The 20,085-nt window shown below is 23.0% G+C and overlaps 4 protein-coding genes across 4 annotated transcripts; 1 reads left to right on the top strand and 3 right to left on the bottom strand.

Moving 5' to 3' along the window:
- Positions 1-197: 197 nt before the first annotated feature.
- PCHAS_0812000 (SNARE protein, putative) lies at positions 198-1,727 on the bottom strand (the record flags this gene model as incomplete). The annotated part of the gene is made up of 7 exons (XM_016797843.1): positions 198-265; positions 442-526; positions 703-759; positions 888-1,017; positions 1,128-1,240; positions 1,341-1,410; positions 1,651-1,727. The coding sequence occupies 7 exons, from the start codon at positions 1,725-1,727 to the stop codon at positions 198-200; spliced, it is 600 nt and encodes a 199-aa protein (XP_016653756.1).
- Positions 1,728-4,193: 2,466 nt separating this feature from the next.
- Positions 4,194-7,202, top strand: PCHAS_0811900 (selenide water dikinase, putative; the record flags this gene model as incomplete). The annotated part of the gene is made up of 1 exon (XM_739634.2): positions 4,194-7,202. One exon carries the CDS (start codon positions 4,194-4,196, stop codon positions 7,200-7,202), a length of 3,009 nt encoding a protein of 1,002 aa, XP_744727.2.
- Positions 7,203-7,925: 723 nt separating this feature from the next.
- On the bottom strand, positions 7,926-9,224 carry PCHAS_0811800 (conserved protein, unknown function; the record flags this gene model as incomplete). The annotated part of the gene is made up of 1 exon (XM_739635.1): positions 7,926-9,224. The coding sequence occupies one exon, from the start codon at positions 9,222-9,224 to the stop codon at positions 7,926-7,928; it is 1,299 nt and encodes a 432-aa protein (XP_744728.1).
- A 1,830-nt stretch (positions 9,225-11,054) lies between these two features.
- Positions 11,055-18,380, bottom strand: PCHAS_0811700 (conserved Plasmodium protein, unknown function; the record flags this gene model as incomplete). Its single annotated transcript, XM_016797841.1, has 1 exon — positions 11,055-18,380. The coding sequence occupies one exon, from the start codon at positions 18,378-18,380 to the stop codon at positions 11,055-11,057; it is 7,326 nt and encodes a 2,441-aa protein (XP_016653755.1).
- Positions 18,381-20,085: the final 1,705 nt, after the last annotated feature.

Below are 20,085 nucleotides of genomic sequence, written 5' to 3'. Positions count from 1 at the left end.
AAACGGAAATAGCGATATATAATATGCACATTATTATTTCTATTTCAAATATTATAATTAATGTAAGCGCTATTTTTAATTAAAATTTTAAAAAATTGAATAAAAACCTAATTGTGTTATAAAAAAAAATAAAATAAAAAAAATAAAAATACACAATCGAATTATATTAACAAAAATCAAACATGGTAAGGAAAATCTCACATAAGCTGACAGCATTGCTTCCTTTTAAGTTTTTTGCTTTGTTTGAATAATTGTTTTGTTGTACCTATCAAAAAATAAATAAAATGAGAACAAAACATGATAGAAAAGCATAGACACATAGTTATAAAAGTAAAACAATTAAATGGCATACTATATATTGCATATATTCATTAAAACGAGAACAAACTAATTGTTTATAAACAATTGCATAAATTATTAAATTTATTAAAGTATAAATACTCGAAAGATCCTTGCTCTTGTCAACAAGCACGTCTAAATTTTCTCTATTCCTAATAAGTGCGTCCATAGTTACTCTTACTTTTGCCTTTAATAATTAAAAATACAAAATATGTAATATATCCAATTTTAATAATACAAATTATATGAGAAAAAATATTTTTCACGTTTCTCTTTTATATATGCCATTAATTAAAAGCATACATATATCTACATGCTTGTCATATAATTTGTAACTATTAATATAATTATTTATTAACTTACAACATTCTCGCTTATTTTCATATTTGTTTGAGTTATAGCATCACATGCTAAAGGGTCCTAAAAAATGAAAATATTTGCGAAATTAATAAATTCATATTTGCACACAACAGTTAACATCAATACTTATTCGAAAGAACTTGGGCATATGTTCTAGAAACTATTTTCATTCTTAAAAAAGTACATACTTTATATTTCGATAAATAATGATTTAAATTAAATGATATTTTATTGTCTTCTTTCACTTCGCTCCATATGTTTTTAGGTATTGAGCGTATGAAATCCATGTATATTTCGTTAATCATATAAAATGCTACCCTGATTTGAGTAAAGAGAAATAAAAATAAAAAATAAGTAAATAAATCCATAATATGCAATAGAATAAAAAGCGAATTGTGATAATTTTTTATAAAAAATTTAAAAAATACCTCTCAGGATAATCATCAGTTGCTATTACCACGGGGCAAATATTATCAGAGTATTTAAATGCAAAAACAATATTGCTTTCATGAGTTATAATTTCCTTTACATCATATTCGATCTGGTTAAGTTAAAAAATATAATAAAATATATAAGATATATACATTAAATTAAAATATGAACTAATTATAGTAGTAATAAATAAGTCTATATTTACTAACCCTTGAAGGAATTGTTCTAGCAACAAAAAATGCAGCTTCTTTAAATGCTTTTTTTTTAATAAAAGAATAGCTAAAAAGGGGGAAATAAATAAATATGTGCACTCATATATATATGCGCATCAATACATATTATCGGGCTCAAGCATATGTGTATGTATGTTGTGCTTTTTCGTGTAAGAAATAAATATAAACACTTATGCATAATTTGCAAAGGAGTGCATGAATAATGTGTTTCAGTGATGATTAACTAAAAATCAACAAAAATACAATATTATTATAGAATATAAATATTATTATTATTTTTTTTTACTTATTCAAATCTGTTGCTGTACAAAGGAATGTAGTTTCATCTCCGTGTCTGGTTAAAATAATTGCTAGTAAATTCATTTTTGCTTCATAAAGTATAAAAAATTAACAAACTTCGAAAATATATTTTTTATAAAAGAAATGTTATGATATTTTTATGTATTTGAATTGTGGTGTAAAAGTGTCCAATTGAATATTAACGAATTTGATGTATGCTGTGTATATGCAGAAAAAAGGTGAGGGAAGTGAAAAGTATAGAAACTTTCCCCACACAATTGTAATATATATTTCAAGCTAAAATTAATGATTGATATGTGACTATATATATAATTAATAAATCAGCATGAGAATAGTATTATAATAGCATTAACGGAACATTAAAATGTCATAGAACAAAAACAAAAATGAAATTAATATAACTATTGAAAATTAAAAATGTATATATGCATATATCGTATATGTAAACAAATCGGAAAAACAAAATAAAATAGGGGAATATACTGAAATATATTATTTGATATAATGCAATTTAAGATAAAGACAGAATCTTATATTTATTTTTAACTTTCTATAATGAAAAAAAACGAAAAAAAAATGCCACCATGCTTTACCAACAGATTAAATAAATGAAAATTATATTAAGAACACACTGTGTATACGCATAGTCACAAACATATATATTGCACTTGAAAAAATAGAACAATAATAATAGCAGTTGTAGAAATTGCAGAAGCAATAACTCTATGTAGTATAACAAAACGAATATGTTTTATCAACTTCAAAAATAGGAAAATGATGAAACAGATTTTAAAAATGCATTTAGAAAATATCAGAGTAAATGTACATTCGCTGTGAATCCTTTATTTAATTTATGATATTTGTTTCATTATTATTTTTTATTATGTATGTATAATATATAATTAATCATTTTGTTTCTTTTAATTAATTATATTTTTTCAACGATATCATTTTATGTTAAATAACATAATTTAATATTGTAGAGTTTTTATTTTATACAAAATTTATTATTTTATTTTTTAATATATATGTGTACGGATAGGTAAAGTCCGAAGAAACGCAGAAAAATAAATATATTTATATGGTAATCATATAAAATATTTTTATCAAATAAATATAATTTAAAAAAATTTTTTGTTAATTTTTTTTTCTATATACTTCCTTATCACGTTTACCCATTTTAATATACCTGAAAGTGTTTTAAAATTTTAATTTTTTAATTTGAAAAAAATTTATTTTATTATTTATTTTTTACATATAGTATGGTGTATGGATATATTTTTGTGCTATCCAATATATATTTATCATATATATTTTTTTTAATAAAAATAAAAAATATATTGATGATTTACTATATTTGTTCATTTATTCTGTCCAAATACTCACAAAACATCATTATATTTTTGTATACATTTGAAAATAAAGGAAAACATATATAATATTGTATTGGTCAAATATGTCTGAATTATTTTGTCGTCTTTTTTATCTATTCGAATTTTAGAATTTGTAGTTTTCTTTTGTTGTTCTTTTTCATTTGGTCATCATTTTGTGTTACAGTTCATCTACCATATGCTCCGCATCCTGGACATATGCTAATGTATTACTTTCAATTTGTTCATGCTGATAAATATTTCAGCAGTTAGCACCTAAAATAGATTAAACTATTTGAGTTCAAGTTTTATTAAACCCATAAACGGAAAAGATATAACACCTCTAATATTACTACAAAAATATAATTCAAAAATAAAAGATAATTGTTAAAACAATATAATAAATCTTTTTTTCTATGACGTTCAAATTATATACCAAATAAGCAATGCTAAATAAATGTGTAATATATATGTATATTACTTATATGTATTTTCTTATATTAAATATATTTATAATTTATACAAATAAATTTCCATATTAATTACACATGCAATAGATTTTTACATTTTATATTATTTTTTTCTCTCCTTTGAATTAATCTTTCTATTAATATATCACACAAATTATTACTATTTGATAATAAAAGGTATGTAGTATACTTATATAAGGAAATAGTGGAAATTAAAAAAAAATATATGTGCCTATATAAGCAATTTCACGAAAAAAATATAGTATAACATCATATCCCATTCTACATTAATTTGATGTATTTTCCTATTCATGACGGTGCCGAAATGCATTGAAAAAGGCGTGCTAAAAAGTAGTTATAAATCAAACAAAATAAAAAAGGTGTTTTAATTATTTATGCAATTTCCTGATTTTTCAAAGAAAGCTCTTAAAAAATACTTAATTTTGTTATTTCATTTTTTGAAATTTTTCATTTATTTTTACATTCTGCAATTTAGTATTCAATTTTTACAATATATATTTTCCTCCGATTGGCATTTATTTTGTGCTTTTTTTTAAGATATTTCCCAAATAAATAAAACACAAAATAATAGTAAATAATAGATATTAGTTGAAGAAAATATATTCAAAATAATTCATACATATTATAGCATATCTAAGCAAAATTATTACTTTAACTAACTATACACAATGTGGATATGTAAAAAAATCGATCCAGTTGTTGATATTGTTGTAATTGGATTTGGGGCTCGGAGTAAAAGGTTTATCGACATTTTTTTGGAGAATAGGGAATTAAAAGGCGTAAATATAATATTAATTTCGAAGGATAGTTTTATATTTTTAAACAAGGATATCCAAAATATAAATGCATGTAAAGAAAGTTATCTTGATTTATATAAATATTGCAAAGAAAGAAATATATTATTTATTAACGAGAAAGTTGATCATATAGATTCAATAAATAAAACTATTCATTTTGATTCAGATCGAAATAATTTAAACTATGATTATTTATTATGTGATTTTGATTATAAAAGCTCGTATTTATTAAATAAGGATATGCCTAATATGAATATATATCCTTATAAAAATATAAATTTATTTTTTTACTATATACACATTATATATTTGTCCTTAATTCAAGCGTCAAAAGCAAATAATACCAATTTTATAAACAACTATTATAAATGGAAATCATATTTTACTGAGCATATAACAATTAAAAAATTTTACAATTTTTTCTCATATAATGATAAATATGTAGAAGACATTTTTTTAATGTATGATAAGGTTGCTTCTGGATTTAATTTTGATACTGAAAGTGGGTGTGCTACTCTTATTGACAAGACTAGTAATATTGGACAAGGAATAGTATTACCATCTGAAATAAATAATGTGCAAGTAAATCAAAAAAGCGAAAATGATAATTGTATTTCAATTTTGCTATTAAGCGATAATAATGATTTAGGGAAAATGCTTTATCTATCCATTCTTGAAAATATAAAAAATATAACATCATATGTAAAAATAAAATATATTTATATAGAACCAGATACACATATAAATGATAAAACACCAAAAATTGATTTTTGTGAAAATTATGCAATTATACGTTCTGTTGAAAGTATTAATAAAATTGACAATAATTATGTAATAAAATGTGTTTGTAATAAAAACGAAACAGTATTGTATAATTATAATGAATGTATAAATATAACAAACATAAAATATCCATCGTATTTTTATAATTCAAAATATAATGCATTAAATAGTGATACTATTAACACATTTTGTCAATATAAAGATGACAATAATATATATTTTTTAAATCAAATAAATAATTACAATGATTATACGGTTTGTCGGACTATATATTTAAACATTTATAATAGTGTGTTTAAAAATGACTACATTAGTATAGAAGAAGTTAAAAGGAAAGAAGATGAGAAAAATGAAAGCTTCAAAAGAGAGGTACCATCCTGTGATAACCAAAAGAGTTCAACTTCCAAAGTCCTTGATACATATGAAGAAAAGGATAAAAACAAATGTAGTGATATAAATAAAAATTCGAAGAGCAAAACGAATAATGAGTTGCCTGAATATATTTACGATTTTTATAAAAAAGAATATGAAAAAAGATTAATAATAAGGAAAAATACGACCTATCAAATTTCAAATAAAGTAGAAGAGGATCCAAATGAAAAAAATTCCCCTAAAGATAAATCTGAAAAATGGACAATAATTGTTAAAAACTCAAAAATTGAAAATAAACAAATAACTAATATAGAAAAAAGTGAAAAAATTGATTTATACATAAAAGAAAGTATAGATAAAATAATAAATAGAAACACATGTGGAGGATGTGGATCAAAAGTGCCATCAAATGTTTTATCAAACTCTTTAAAATCTTTAAATATATATACATCACCTAATGTATATTTGGGGGTAGAAGGATGTGATGATTGTTGTATATTTGTTCATAGCAAATCAAAAAGAAGTGAAGAAAGTCCTGCACTTGTTCAGACAATAGATTTTTTTAAATCATTTATTGATGATGAATATATATTAGGAGAAGTAATTGCTATTCATTGTTTATCTGATATTTATAGCATGGGGGGAACAGGTATATGTGCTTTATGTGTATTAATAATAAAGGATAATATTGAAAAAAAATTACAACAAAGATTAGAAAATATATTAACTGGCTGTTGTCAAAAATTAAAAGAAGAAAAATGTGTCTTAAGTGGAGGCCATACTTGTGCGGGGACTGAAAATTATGTTGGGTTGGCTGTAACAGGGAAGATAAAAAAAAAAAAAAAAAATGACAAAGATAAAGAAGAAACTAGGAAATCACAAAATAAAACGGAGGGTGTATTAGATAAGACAAATAAAGCTTGTAACAATCCTATGGAACAACAAACTGCTATTAATAAAGTAAATGAATTGAATGAAGCATATCACTTTTTGCCCAAAGGAAGTATAGAGGTAAAACAAGGGGATGTAATAATTACAACAAAATTGTTTGGATTTGGATTCATTATGGCTGCACATATATCTAAAAAAGCAAAAGCTAGATGGATTTATAATTGCCTTGATGAAATGCTAATATCAAATAGAAAAGGTGGTTTATATTTTTTAAAAAATAATGCAAAGGCATGTACAGATGTCACTGGTTTTGGAATATTAGGGCATTTAAATGAGATGATTAAATGTTCAAGAAGAGAATATTATATAAAATGTGTAAATAATAATATATCAAATAATGAAATAGATCAAAAAAGTAATGATAGTAAATATAATAGGGTAGATAATATAAATTTTATTGGGGCAAAGATCAATCTAAATAAAATTAACATTGCAGAGGGAGTACAAGAATGCATACAAAATAATATATATTCATCTATGTATAAAAAAAATCATTATTTATGTAATAATATTATAAATTTAGATGAAGCTATATTAAATGATAAGTATGGAATTTTATTTGATCCTCAAACAAGTGGAGGACTAATGGCAATTGTAGAAAGAGAACATGCAAATACTATTTTATCAGATTTAAAAAATATGGGATATCAAAACTCATCAATTATTGGAGAAATAATAAATTTGCAATATGATAAGTATCAAAATGTATCCATAGACCAAATAACATTAAATGATTATATTAATACTGAAAATTCTATTTACATAGAATGCTGACCAATTTTTTAATTTTATATTTTGCTTATATGTATATATGCATGTGCATATATATACTTTTGTGCTTTATGAAGTTTTTAAATCATTTATTTTATGTGTATAAGTTAGTGAATGTGTATATGAAAAAAACATTCTGTAAAAAAATAACAACATCAAAACAATATACTATAAAAAAGTAATAATAATACATAAGCATTCTTTTGTTTTATTATATATAACTGTAATTACGAATAATTAATTAGCGTCATTTATATGAATTAACTAAAAGAACGCCACATAATAATGGGACAATAACAAACAAACATGAATTAAATAAAGCTTTGATGCTATTATCTTATCATATATTAGAAGAATGAAAAAATAAATAAAATGGTACATATAAAACTTGAAATATTAGTAAGAGATACTTATCTCTTAATAAATTGAAAAGGGTATTAAAAAAAACATATAAAAAAAGAAACGAAAATAAAAAAAAAGGAAAGATATCGAATTCAAGTTCATAAACAAAAAAAATAATATACATATGCGCATATAAGGGGTGTTCGTTCTTGAAAGCGTCATCTTATTCATCATATAATTTGACAAAATATGTATGTCTTCTATTCGGGGGCATAAGCTCATGTAGCTCTCATGCAACTTATAAATCGTATCCATCGTAAAATTAATGCATACAAATATATAGTTATGCGGATTTATGTCTTGTTTTTTTTCGGAAGCACGAAACTATGGACATTCGTTCTGATTCAAATTTAATTCCTTTTGAAGCCTATCTTCAATTTCATCTTTTCTGTTTAATAATTTTAATTTTTGCATTTTTACCTTAAGATTGTTAATTTTTAAGATGGCACATAAATAGGTTAATGAAAAAATAAGTGGTATAAACACAATGATAAAAATAATTAAAAATATTATAATAATTGAATCTGTAAAGTTAATATAAAAGTGTACATTTACGAGCTCTATTCCTTCAAAATCATTTTCGTCAGAATATAAACAAATTGCATAACTATCATTAACTTGTAAATCACTATCTTTAATATATGGTACATAATAATGAGGCTTAGTGCTATCGTTTGTAAAAAAATATTGTATATTACTTTTTGTTATTACAGAATTTGGTTCTCTTATTAATTTATATGTTGGGCCTGAGCCTAATATAGTATAATTCCAAAATGGTGCACATTTATTATTATTATTGTTATTATTTTTATTAAATTCATGAGGTATTCTAAAAAATGCTACTCTATTATATTTCGTTAAATACTCTGCTTGAATAAAAATTGAATAGTCCCAATTAGACGTTAAAAATGATTTAGTATAAATAATATTATAATCATTCATATCATTTTCAATGTTTTTTGGATAAGAATTAAATATAACTTTTCCTAAACAGTAAGCTGGTTCAATATTAGATTTATAACATACAAATAAATCTAGAACCGGTTTTTCATCTTTTGCATTATTATTATTAGTATAATTAACTATCGTATTATCTGCATTAACTATTACTGGTATATTATATGATGAAAACAATTTTTTAAAATAACCCTGAGATAATTCAAAGTATAAAAATAAACTTTTTATAGAATAGTTATTTTCTTTATAACATACTTTGTAATTATCCTTTGATGCAAAATCTGCATCTGTACATATTTGTTCTTTATTATCTTTTACATGTTTTTTTTGTATAAATGCCAAACATATCATATTATTCTTATATTTTGGATATTTGGTCCAATCTCCTACTATTTTTATATAACTTCTTTTTTTTGCTAAACTTATTATATCGTTAGATGGGTCATTTTTATCGATTTGTACGGTCACAATTAATTCTTGAAGTATTGGTTTTGCTACATGCTTATATAAATAGTCTTTATCAATATGCTTGGGAGAATCATAATATTTGATTTTTGTCAAACCTTGATCATACTCAACTCTTTCAAATTCATCACTTAAATAACAGGCAAATAATTTAGCAAACGCAAATAGTACAATCAAAAACCCGAAAGGAGAGGCAAACATACTCAATAAAAGTTACAGTTTCATTAGATTTTACATTAATATGTATCATACAAAACAGGACTAATCCCAAAATATAAAGAATCGCAAAAAATAAAAATAAACTAAACAAACTATATTTTTGATATATATGAAATATAAACAAATATAATAAGGCTATAATGCTAGAGATTATTCTTTCTATTCTTGAAATATACTCTTTAGCAGTGCGAACCCAAGAACTTTAAAAAAAACGACAATTTTTTCGAAATGCATGAATATATGTAATATATAGTATGCAAGTTTTCATATTTATACACTGTATGAATGGACTTACACAAATATACTTAAATGCGCGGCTAAGTGCTTATGAATGAATTCAAAATAAAAATAACGAATTCGATATAAAAGGAATTCATTATTTTTTTAAATATTTTAACAAATTAAAAATATATAAATATAATTTTACAAATATTTTACAATGAGTTAAAAACAATGGGATAACTGTATTTTAATAAATAATTAATTTTATAACTATCTTTTTGCAGATGTTTATATTTTGTGTTTTCTATTTTTTAACCGTTGTTCTATTTTCCGAAATATCACATGAAATAAAATTGTACAATGAAAAAGGTTCTATCATTTGCTTATTTGAATATTATAAGTATATTTTATATATGCATATTATAATTCTAATAGTCGGGTTTCCATTTTGTACCTATTTATTTTCATTGCATACAAAACGAAACTACGCATATACTTTTAAATGCTTAATTTATTTCGCCTATACATTTTTTATAAATGTGGCAAATATTATTATTTATTAATATTTTATCATAACGTTTAAATTTTTCCTTTTATTTTTTTAAAGTTTTTTACTACATGAAAAAAACAATAAAACCTATATTTTTTAAAAATAAATTTTAACAAAGAAAAAAATATAATATATATGCATACATGTATAATTATCTTCAAATTTTTACGTATGCATAGTAAAAAAATATACCACGAAAAATTAGTCATATAACTTAAAAAATAAAAACAATATATAGAATAAAACAATTATGTATATCACCGGAGTATACATATATGAATTTCGTAATGTGGAATTTTGGGGGAAGCTTTTTTGCTCACTATAAAATTACATATAACGTTTTTATACCATATGTATACATACAAATATATATATGCATATTGATAAGTATGAAATGTTGAGACAAAACACAAAAAAAACGAAGATTGAAATATATATAAAAAATTCTTTAATGGAATAAAAAAATGGCTTGGCAAATCGTTCACAAATAATTGGTGTATATAATTTAAATTTTATTTTGTATATTTTTTTTAATTTAAAGTTACATTGTATTTCATGACAATTTTTGGTATCATCATATGTGCGTATATGCATATATAGCCATATAATGTTAATATACAGGGAACATATCTGCTAGTTTTTCTCTACGTGCCCAATATTTATGTATAATATTTCAATATATATTTATTTAATCGGATGTTGATTAAGACTTATAGCTGATAGTAAACGGTTGTTTATTATATGATTACGGTTTGATACGCTCAATTTTAGTTATTTCTCATACGCTTTAATTTGCAATAGATAGTTTTCTATCTATATATAATTCACGCTATTTCTTATCAGCATATTTACATGTATGCTTTATATATAGTTGCTACATGAGTCATTCCTTTTTTTATAACATCATTGAGATGTAGTATAACTATATATAATGCCCCAATTGCACAGACGTAATAAATAATAATAGCGATAATAGAAGCAATGATGGGAAATTGCATATATCTATATCCCTTTATTTTTATTATGACACAAATAAAACGTTACAAGGCAGTTTTGTTTTCTTCTAAAAAGGGCATAAAAACACATTTTTGTTCATCTTTTGAATGCCTCAATATATATAAAATATTTTTATCATCCATAATATTTACATCGGGCATAAAAAGTTGAAACTCATGTAAAAACTCTTTTTCGTATGTTGTTAATCCAATGGATAAACAATCACAAGTCATACCTTGTGTTTCTTTTTGTAATTTATATTCTTCGAGCTCCAATATACCATAGGAATCTTTATGCTTTACTTTGTAATTACCAATAGCACTTATTTCATTTAATAAGAATTTATGATGTAATACTTCAGATAACAATTTGAAATCGTCTTTGGTTAATTTTTTGTTTTTTCTTATTTTGGTTTTTATTATCTCTATTTTATCTTTTTTTGATTGATCTAACATTTTATATTTTACATTATCTTCAATATCACAATAATCATGTGCATATTGACTATTTTCATTTACCATATCTTTTATAAATATATTTTTTCCGTTTATGCTTTTAAATAAATTATTATCATTATTGAGTAAGTTTTTAATATCCAATTCTAAGTTTTTATTTTCATGATTTACTTTATTGTTTTGGTTAACATCAATATGGTTATTATTATGACATATATTGGCATTACCTTTTAAATTACAATTTTCAGCATTATTATTATTATTATAATTTTGTGTATTTTTTATGTCATTATTTTCTTCATTTTTATAATTTACTAAGCTAGTTTCATTTCTGTAAGTATTTAATTCATGAGTTTTTTCAAAATTATCAAAATTGTGTGCATATTCATTATTATAATGTTTATCTTTATAACTCATACTGCTATTTTCAGAATATTCAAACGCATTTTCAGTTTTAATTTTTAAATCGCTCATCATTTTATTTTGATTTTCTTGAAAATGATTTACAAATTCTTCCATTTTTCCTTTATCTTTTTCTAAATTGCCAATATTTATATTTGTATTACTTTTTAATTCACCATTGTCTTCTCTTCTTTCTGTAATATTATCTTCTTTTTTAAAAAAAATATTATTTCGATCACAAAATTGTATATTTTGTTTGTTGATGCCAGTTTTCATTGTCTCTTCAATAATATTTTTTTCATCAATTATGTTTGTACTATATTTATCATAATCAGTATTATTTTCAGTTTTCAGACTATGTTCTTGCTCAATACTATTTTTTTTAGTTTGATCATTATCATTAATTTTGTTATATTCCTCTATATTGTTCATTTCTTCTATTATTGTATTATTTTCTTCCTCTTCTTCGTCATCTTCCTCCTCCTCTTCATCATCATCTTCTTCTTCTTCTTCCTCTTCTTCTTCATCATCATCATCGTCATCATCGTCGTCGTCATCAACTCCTTCATCCTCAAAAAGCATATAATTGGTTTCATTTTTAATTATACCATATAAATTTGGTTGTATAGACAAATCTTTTAATTTATTTTTTTCAATTTCTATATGATCGTCATTTAGTTCCCTTTTATATTCTCTATTATCCTCTATTTCATCTATTTCGTCTAGTTCATCTAGTTCTCCTATTTTTGGATTTATATTTAATTTTTCTTCTAATGAAAAATTATTTTTCTCATAATTCTCATCATCTTTTTTTTGTTTACTAGTTTGAATCATTTCAAATTCGTTTGTTTCTCCAAGATTTCGTACTATTGTTTCTTGATTCAATATATTTTTATTTTCGGTCTTTTCTCCTTCGATATTGTACCTATCTCGATCCATTTGGATTTTTTGTGGATCTTTGAGTTCGAGATAGCTTACCTCATCTTTTTCGATTTGTTTATTTTGTTCAATATACATTTTATATTCATCGAAGAAAGTTTGATCATTTTCATTTCGAGGTGTCTTCTTTTTTTCATCTTCTTCTGTTTCTTTTTTATCCACTTCACGATTATTTTTGTTAAATTTATAAAATTTGTCTATTATTAGCCCTAATTGGTAATTAAAATATTCTCTTCTGCTTGGAGTATTATTGTTTTCATTTATCTTATGCTCATTTCTCACATCCTCTTTTACTTTTTCTTGATCGGTATGATTATCTTCTATGCCAGAGTTTATATCATTCTCGTCTTGTTTCTCTTCATCGTCATTTTTATCCATCATTTCTGAGAAATCGACACTTGGATTTTTTGTATCCTCAGAACATGTATTTGATGGAAATGTACTAAAGCTTTTTTCATGTAATTTATTTTTAACAAATGTATTGTAGTTTTCTTCGAATATTTTATTTGAATGCTGCAAAACAGGAGTCTTTTCTTCATTGTAAACTTGGTTAATGGTTATATTTTTATTTTCAAAATTATCATTATGAATTTCACTGTTATTGTCCACTTTGGCACTCACACGAGAACTGTCTTTATTATTCTTTCGGTTCTTATTTTTATTTTTAAACACTTGTACAAAATAAACATTTTTAGTAGTCTTTTCAACAAAAAATTTTTGTATAAATTCTTTATTTTCAGGTGAATGCATTTTTTCGTCTAGAAAATAATTTACACACATTTTTGTATTATATATATTATAATTATATTTATCTGAATATAATTCATAAATGCTTGGATTAATTTTATTTTTCAACTCTCTTTTGCTATCTATCATGCTTTCAGTTTTATTGTCCTTTCGTAATTTGTCTATAATACAGTTAATTGTATATTTTCTTCTTTCCAATTCTAGTATATTATTAATTAAGTTTTCATTTTTATCTTCTAAATTTATTGTACCAGCAAGAATATTATCAATTTTAATTCGATCAAATTCAATATTATTATATAATTCACTTTCATCATCATCATCGTCATCGTATGGTTCATTCATACGATTATTAGGATCAGTATTTTTTTTTGATCTCATCTTTCTAGATATTATATTTTCAATTTGAGATATTTTTTTCAATTCATTTTGATTGCAAAGAGAACTATCATTATACTCTTCTTCTTCATTATCATCGGTATTATAATAATCATCATGATATTTATTATTATTTTCAATTTTAATATTTTCGTTATTATTATTCGCAGTATTGCCAATTTTATCATCATTTCCTGCAATTGGTTTTATATTGTTGTCATCGTATTCATTTTTGATATTGTAATTATAATTATTTGCAACTGGAGAAATGCTTTTTTTTCGTCCTCTATTTTTATTTAAATTATATTTATTGTACATATAATATTTATTATTTTCTTCATGCATTTCTTCTAATTTATTTTTATTAAAATGATGAACTAAATCCGAATGTATAATTTTCCTTTTTGGCAATACAAATGTTCTGTTAAAAAGATTGTGGTCCTGAAAGTGTTCATTTTTATTTCTCTTTCTCATTCCACCAATATAACTATCGTCAATATCATTTTCATATTCATTTTGCTCATCTTCTTCATTACTTAAATCATAATTATAAAAATATTCTTTGTTTCTTATATTTGGCATTAATTTCTCTTCTGACTCCAAATTATTTATTTTATTTTCATTCATAATATATTCATCAGTATGATTGTATCGATCTATTTCTGCTGGCATATTAAGTTCGTGCTTATTGAAAGCATTTTTATTAAGATTCTCGAGCATCATTTTATGTTTATCACACACATATTCTGGTCTTTTAAAACTGGCAAGAAAATTATAATATTTATCGCTATTTATTTTATTTATATTTTTTTTTAAATTAATGGATTGGCTTTCGTCATTATTATCGTCACTACTAATATTTTTGATATTATTTCGTCTATTATCGAGTGTGTTCCTTTTATTTTCACATATATTTTTGTTTATATGACTTCCAATGCTATTATAATTATTATTAATATTATTATTTATATTTAATAAATTTTGCTCTATTAATTTTTTATTTTCGTTCAATTTATTTAAATTAAGCAACTTTAGATGATGTAAACAAAAATTATTATTTTTTTGCAAAAAGGAATTGTTAAAATATTCAAAGTATTTATTGGGGACAATATTTGATAAATTGCGAATAACTTTTCGGTCGTTATTATTTTCATTTTTTTTGACAATTTCAATTTTTTTAGTTACACTTAATTTTTGTCTGTTTATCCAGCCATTCGGTAATGGTAATGCGACCCCGGAAGGTATGGACTCAAATGCCCTTGCTTTAGCGATTTCGTTCGAATAATTATAATTTTCAATAGTATTTTTAAAATTTTTTTTTTCGTTATCTGAATTATTCATATAATAATCATATATTCCTTCGTTTTTTTTATTCCTAATATTATATATATTATTACTTGGTATCGAAATTAATTGATTTTCAATGTCCCTATTTGTTTTTTTTTCTTCTAATATTAATTGTAATTTTTTTTCAATATAATTATCCTTTGAGTGTGTGCCCAAACGATTTTTTATTAAATTATTTTCACCTCCCTCATTAGGATAATTATCCTCAAAATTATTGCTGCTAATATTATCACCACTATCATCTTCAATGTTAATGCCATTGTTTTTTAAAATGTGCATACCCATATTTTGTAAAATGTTATTTTCATTTTTTTTTTTTTCAGAACTTTTTTCATCGTTCGAAAAGTTTGAACTTATATTATTATTGTCACTATAATTAGGATATATGTTCTCACTGTTTTGATTGTTTATACTATAGCGGTGATGTTTGTGTGCATTGTTCATATTATGAACGTTGGGGATACTAATGGATTTACTCCCCATTATTTTACTATTCATGTTTTCATACTTTAAAAAAGGAAATGGCAAGCTTCCTCCATTCATATGTGATAATTTTCTACTATGCATGTTACTATTATGTATGCATTTGTTATACCTACTAGAAATATGCATATCATTGTAGTGATCAGTACCGTTTTCATGTTCTTCGCCCATTTCATCCTCGCCTTGTTGAGGCTCTTCCTCTTCTTCCTCCCACATTTTATATAGGGGGGGTTTGTTTTTTTTGGTAATTTCATCATCACCTCTACGGAATGAATAAATTTTTTCATTCGGTCCATTGCAATGCTTCATATTTATATCACAATTATGAGTTTTACTGTAACTATTAAAAATATTATAGTGAGCATCGCAAATTTGGCTGCTGTTTATTATATTTTTGTCAGCTGATTGCATTTCGTGGTGTGGATAATTACAGGTATTATTTTGTCCGTTTTGATTACGCATATTTGTTCTTAGAAAATAATTATTACTAAATTTATTATTGAGATTATTATTTGCATTATTTTCGATGGTACTATCCATGTTACTATCTTTGATTATGCCATTTATATCGGTATCAGAATTTAGATTATCAAGATTATTAATATTGCTAGAACTATTTCTAAACATATAGTTGTAAAAATGCTCTGGTTTATTATTAATTATATTACGAGCATTATTATCATGATTTAATTTGTTATAAAAAGAATTTATTTGTATATTTTTTGGAAGATTATTGCAATTATCATCACTATCTGATGCATACTGGTTATCTTTTTTTGAAATATGTTGCATCATTGAATAATAATTTTCTACATCTTCTTTATTACCAATCATTTCATTACTATTTGTTCTTATATTTAAATAATGATTATTATTACGAAAATTATTTATATCATTTGAATTGATATGTTTGTCACATATATAGCTACTTAAATCTTTTTCATGTTTATTATAACAATGTTTTCCGTTTAAAATATCTTCGTTACTTATATTGTTATTCAAATCATCGTTAGTGGTATTATTTGTGTTTGTTCGGGTTTTAGAAATAGAAGTAGTAATACTTGGGGCATGTAAGTAATTAGATTTTTTAATATTATTTGCATCAGAATCGACACAAAGATTTTCATTTATTTTATCAAAACATTTCTTATACTCATAATAATTTTTAATATTATTATATTCATTTTTATTATCATCTGAAAAATTTTTGGAATTTTCCCTCATTGGATTTTTCGATGCATTATTGTAACTGTCATTGTAGTTGGTGTAGTTATTATAATTATCACGGATATTATTTCCATTATTACTACTATTACTATCTGCATTATTTTCTTCTTTGACAGCATAGTAATTTTTATTATATCTAGCATTACGACTGCCTACATTTTGTTTATAACTATTTTCAAAATTCTGTAAAACGTTCAAATTTTGATGAGAAGAGAATGCTTCTAAAGCCTCTTCATTATTGCGATTCATGTTTTTTGAAGAAATCAAATTTGCTATTCCGTCATCATTTTCTTCATATATTTCTTCACGATTATTATTGGATACAATTTTTGATATATTAGAAAATATATTATTTATTAAATATTTTTTATAGTAATAATTTTTTTCGTTATATTCCAAATCTTCATTGTCTTCGTTGTGCATATAATTTTCCCTTGTATCTTCTAATATACTTTTTCTTTTCGTAACAGATTCTTCATCTTCTACAAATTTCGATTCATTACTAATCGATTTTTTCCAACTTTCTTCAGCGGTTTGATCATCTATAAAGCTTTGGCTTGTTCTACTTTTTGATTTAGTTGGTTTTGTATTTCTTCTTCTTCGTCCTCTTTTTGGTTTTGTTTCTCTCTCTAACTCTTCATAATCTTCCTCTATATACATTTCTCCATCTTTCTCATTTTCAAATAAATGCATATTATTTAAAGGCATCTGTGTTTTATTAATTCCAAATAAGTCAAAATTATCATAGTCATTTCGATATTCTGCATCATTAAAAGATTCCAAAAAGTTAGAAGAATTAATTAAGCTATTATATTTAAGTATATCATCGTTAATATTATTTTCATTAAGGTTCTTCAAATAATCATTTTCCATGTAATCATTATTTCTTATGGGTATATTTTCATATATTTTTTCCTTTTTTATTCTAATTTGTTCTTCATCATTTTTCATCGCGTTGTTTATGTATTTCTTTAAATATTGCTTAAAATCTGGCATGTCCTTTTTTTTAATATTACTTATATATTCTTCGACTGGGAAGTTATCATAATTATGATCATTGTATTCATTTTTATTTAAATATTCGAAATAACTATTTTCTATATTTTCTATACCTTCCTTATTTTTGTTAGAAAGATTGTCATAAAATTTTTTCACAGAATTATAAAGATTGTCATTAGAAAAATATTCATTTTCTGAATGTATATTGCCATCACTAATATTATTTTTATCACCCCTTCCAAACCCATTATATTTTTTTATCGCGTTATTATCCGATAAATCCATACTACTAATTATATCATCGTTGTTATTTTTATTCGCATTTTTTGAATAATATGATTCACAAAATTTTATATTATCAGTATTTATTCCAGTTTTAGAAAATAGATTCATAGTTTTTGTAAAATTTTGTAAAAAAAAAAGTTACAACAATATATTGTATTATAGTATACGCAAACAAATATAAAAATACATATTTTCAATGTCAAGCATGCATATTTGAATCTTACATTTATATGTAATTACGCATAGACATTATTTATATACATATATATGCCACATGCATATTTATGAAAACGAATACACATGTATATATATAAGAAAATATATATTATTAATATATTTTTTTAAATAAGTATACAACCATATCAGTAGACATGTTTATATAAATGTATATTGTGAATATCGTTATCTATACTTATTTTTGGTATGATATATAAAACAATAGCCATGGAATAAATTATATAATGAACATGTAAATAATGACACAAAAGGAAATAAAATGCAGAAAGGACATTTAAATGATGCTTCACAGTATAATACAGGATATGCATATATATATTTATTAAAACATGTATAAGATGTTGTATATCCTCATACTTCACACATCGTATATAACATTTTTTTGTGGCGTTTATTATTTTTAAGTATATTTTGGGGATTTCCTTTTTGGTTGTTTAATTGTATAAGGAAAATTGTATTAAAAAAAAATAAATGAAATGAAAAAAAAAAAATAAAACGTTTATAAAAGCAATAATGCCTTTGTTAATAATATTGAAAAAGAAACAATAATAGCAATTGTTTATAATTATAATTCGACATTTTAACAACATAAAAAGTTAAACATATAAGGAATATTATATTTATTTATTTGTTTATTTATTTGGTTATTGTTTATTTATTTTTTGTGATTGAATAAAAAATAAAAATAATCCCAAATAAAAAAAAAAACATTTAAAATATTTTTTCTGATATATCATTCCATTTTGTATGTTAATGGATCTGTATATATAGTTAAAAAACGATAACAATAATTTAAGTCTAACAGAATATAATATAAAAATGCAATACTTCCGAAATTATCAATCCTCAAGACATATATATATAATGTTGTAATGGTCAATATATAGTATAAATACATATATAGAATATATCTTAATTTACAATAAAATGAAGGTAGATAGATTCGAATAAATATATAAACGCGAAAAATATATGTATTTAATCATATATATAAGTATGCATTTAATCTATAGCTCTATATATTTGTATTCATAATATATAATATGTAAAAAATGACATTGGATTTAAAAAAAATAATAAAATAAATGAATAGAATACAAATAGTTTATTAAACAATTTTTAAGCATTAAATATAAAAAAGATAAACCTTAAAATTTTTTTTTTATATATTTCAAAAAAAAAAAATATACCAGGAAAGATATTTTTTACTATATATACGTTGTATATTATCTAATTAAAAAAAAAAAAAAAAATAATGAAGTAGAGCCTCCTTTGAACACATAATATATTATGCATAGATGGTCCTATAATAATATAAGAAACAATTAATTAATAATCCTATATGTCAGTTATAATAATAAATGCTATAATATTGCATTATATAGTATAGTGTTTTTACCGCTGTGGGGTTTATATAATATTATTTTTTTTTTTTTCGCTTTTTTTTATAATTTTTGGTATATTTCAAAATATATGAGAATATGAAAAAAATACATAATTCATATATATGTATGCACGTATTTCACTATACATAAAAAATATAAAAATTTTTATACTATATGCGTTCTATTTTGTA

Source organism: Plasmodium chabaudi, assembly GCF_900002335.3.
Source record: "Plasmodium chabaudi chabaudi strain AS genome assembly, chromosome: 8".
Taxonomy (NCBI): Eukaryota; Apicomplexa; class Aconoidasida; order Haemosporida; family Plasmodiidae; genus Plasmodium; species Plasmodium chabaudi.
The sequence above is the reverse complement of the archived record's forward strand: the minus strand, read 5'-3'. Positions and strand labels throughout refer to the sequence as shown.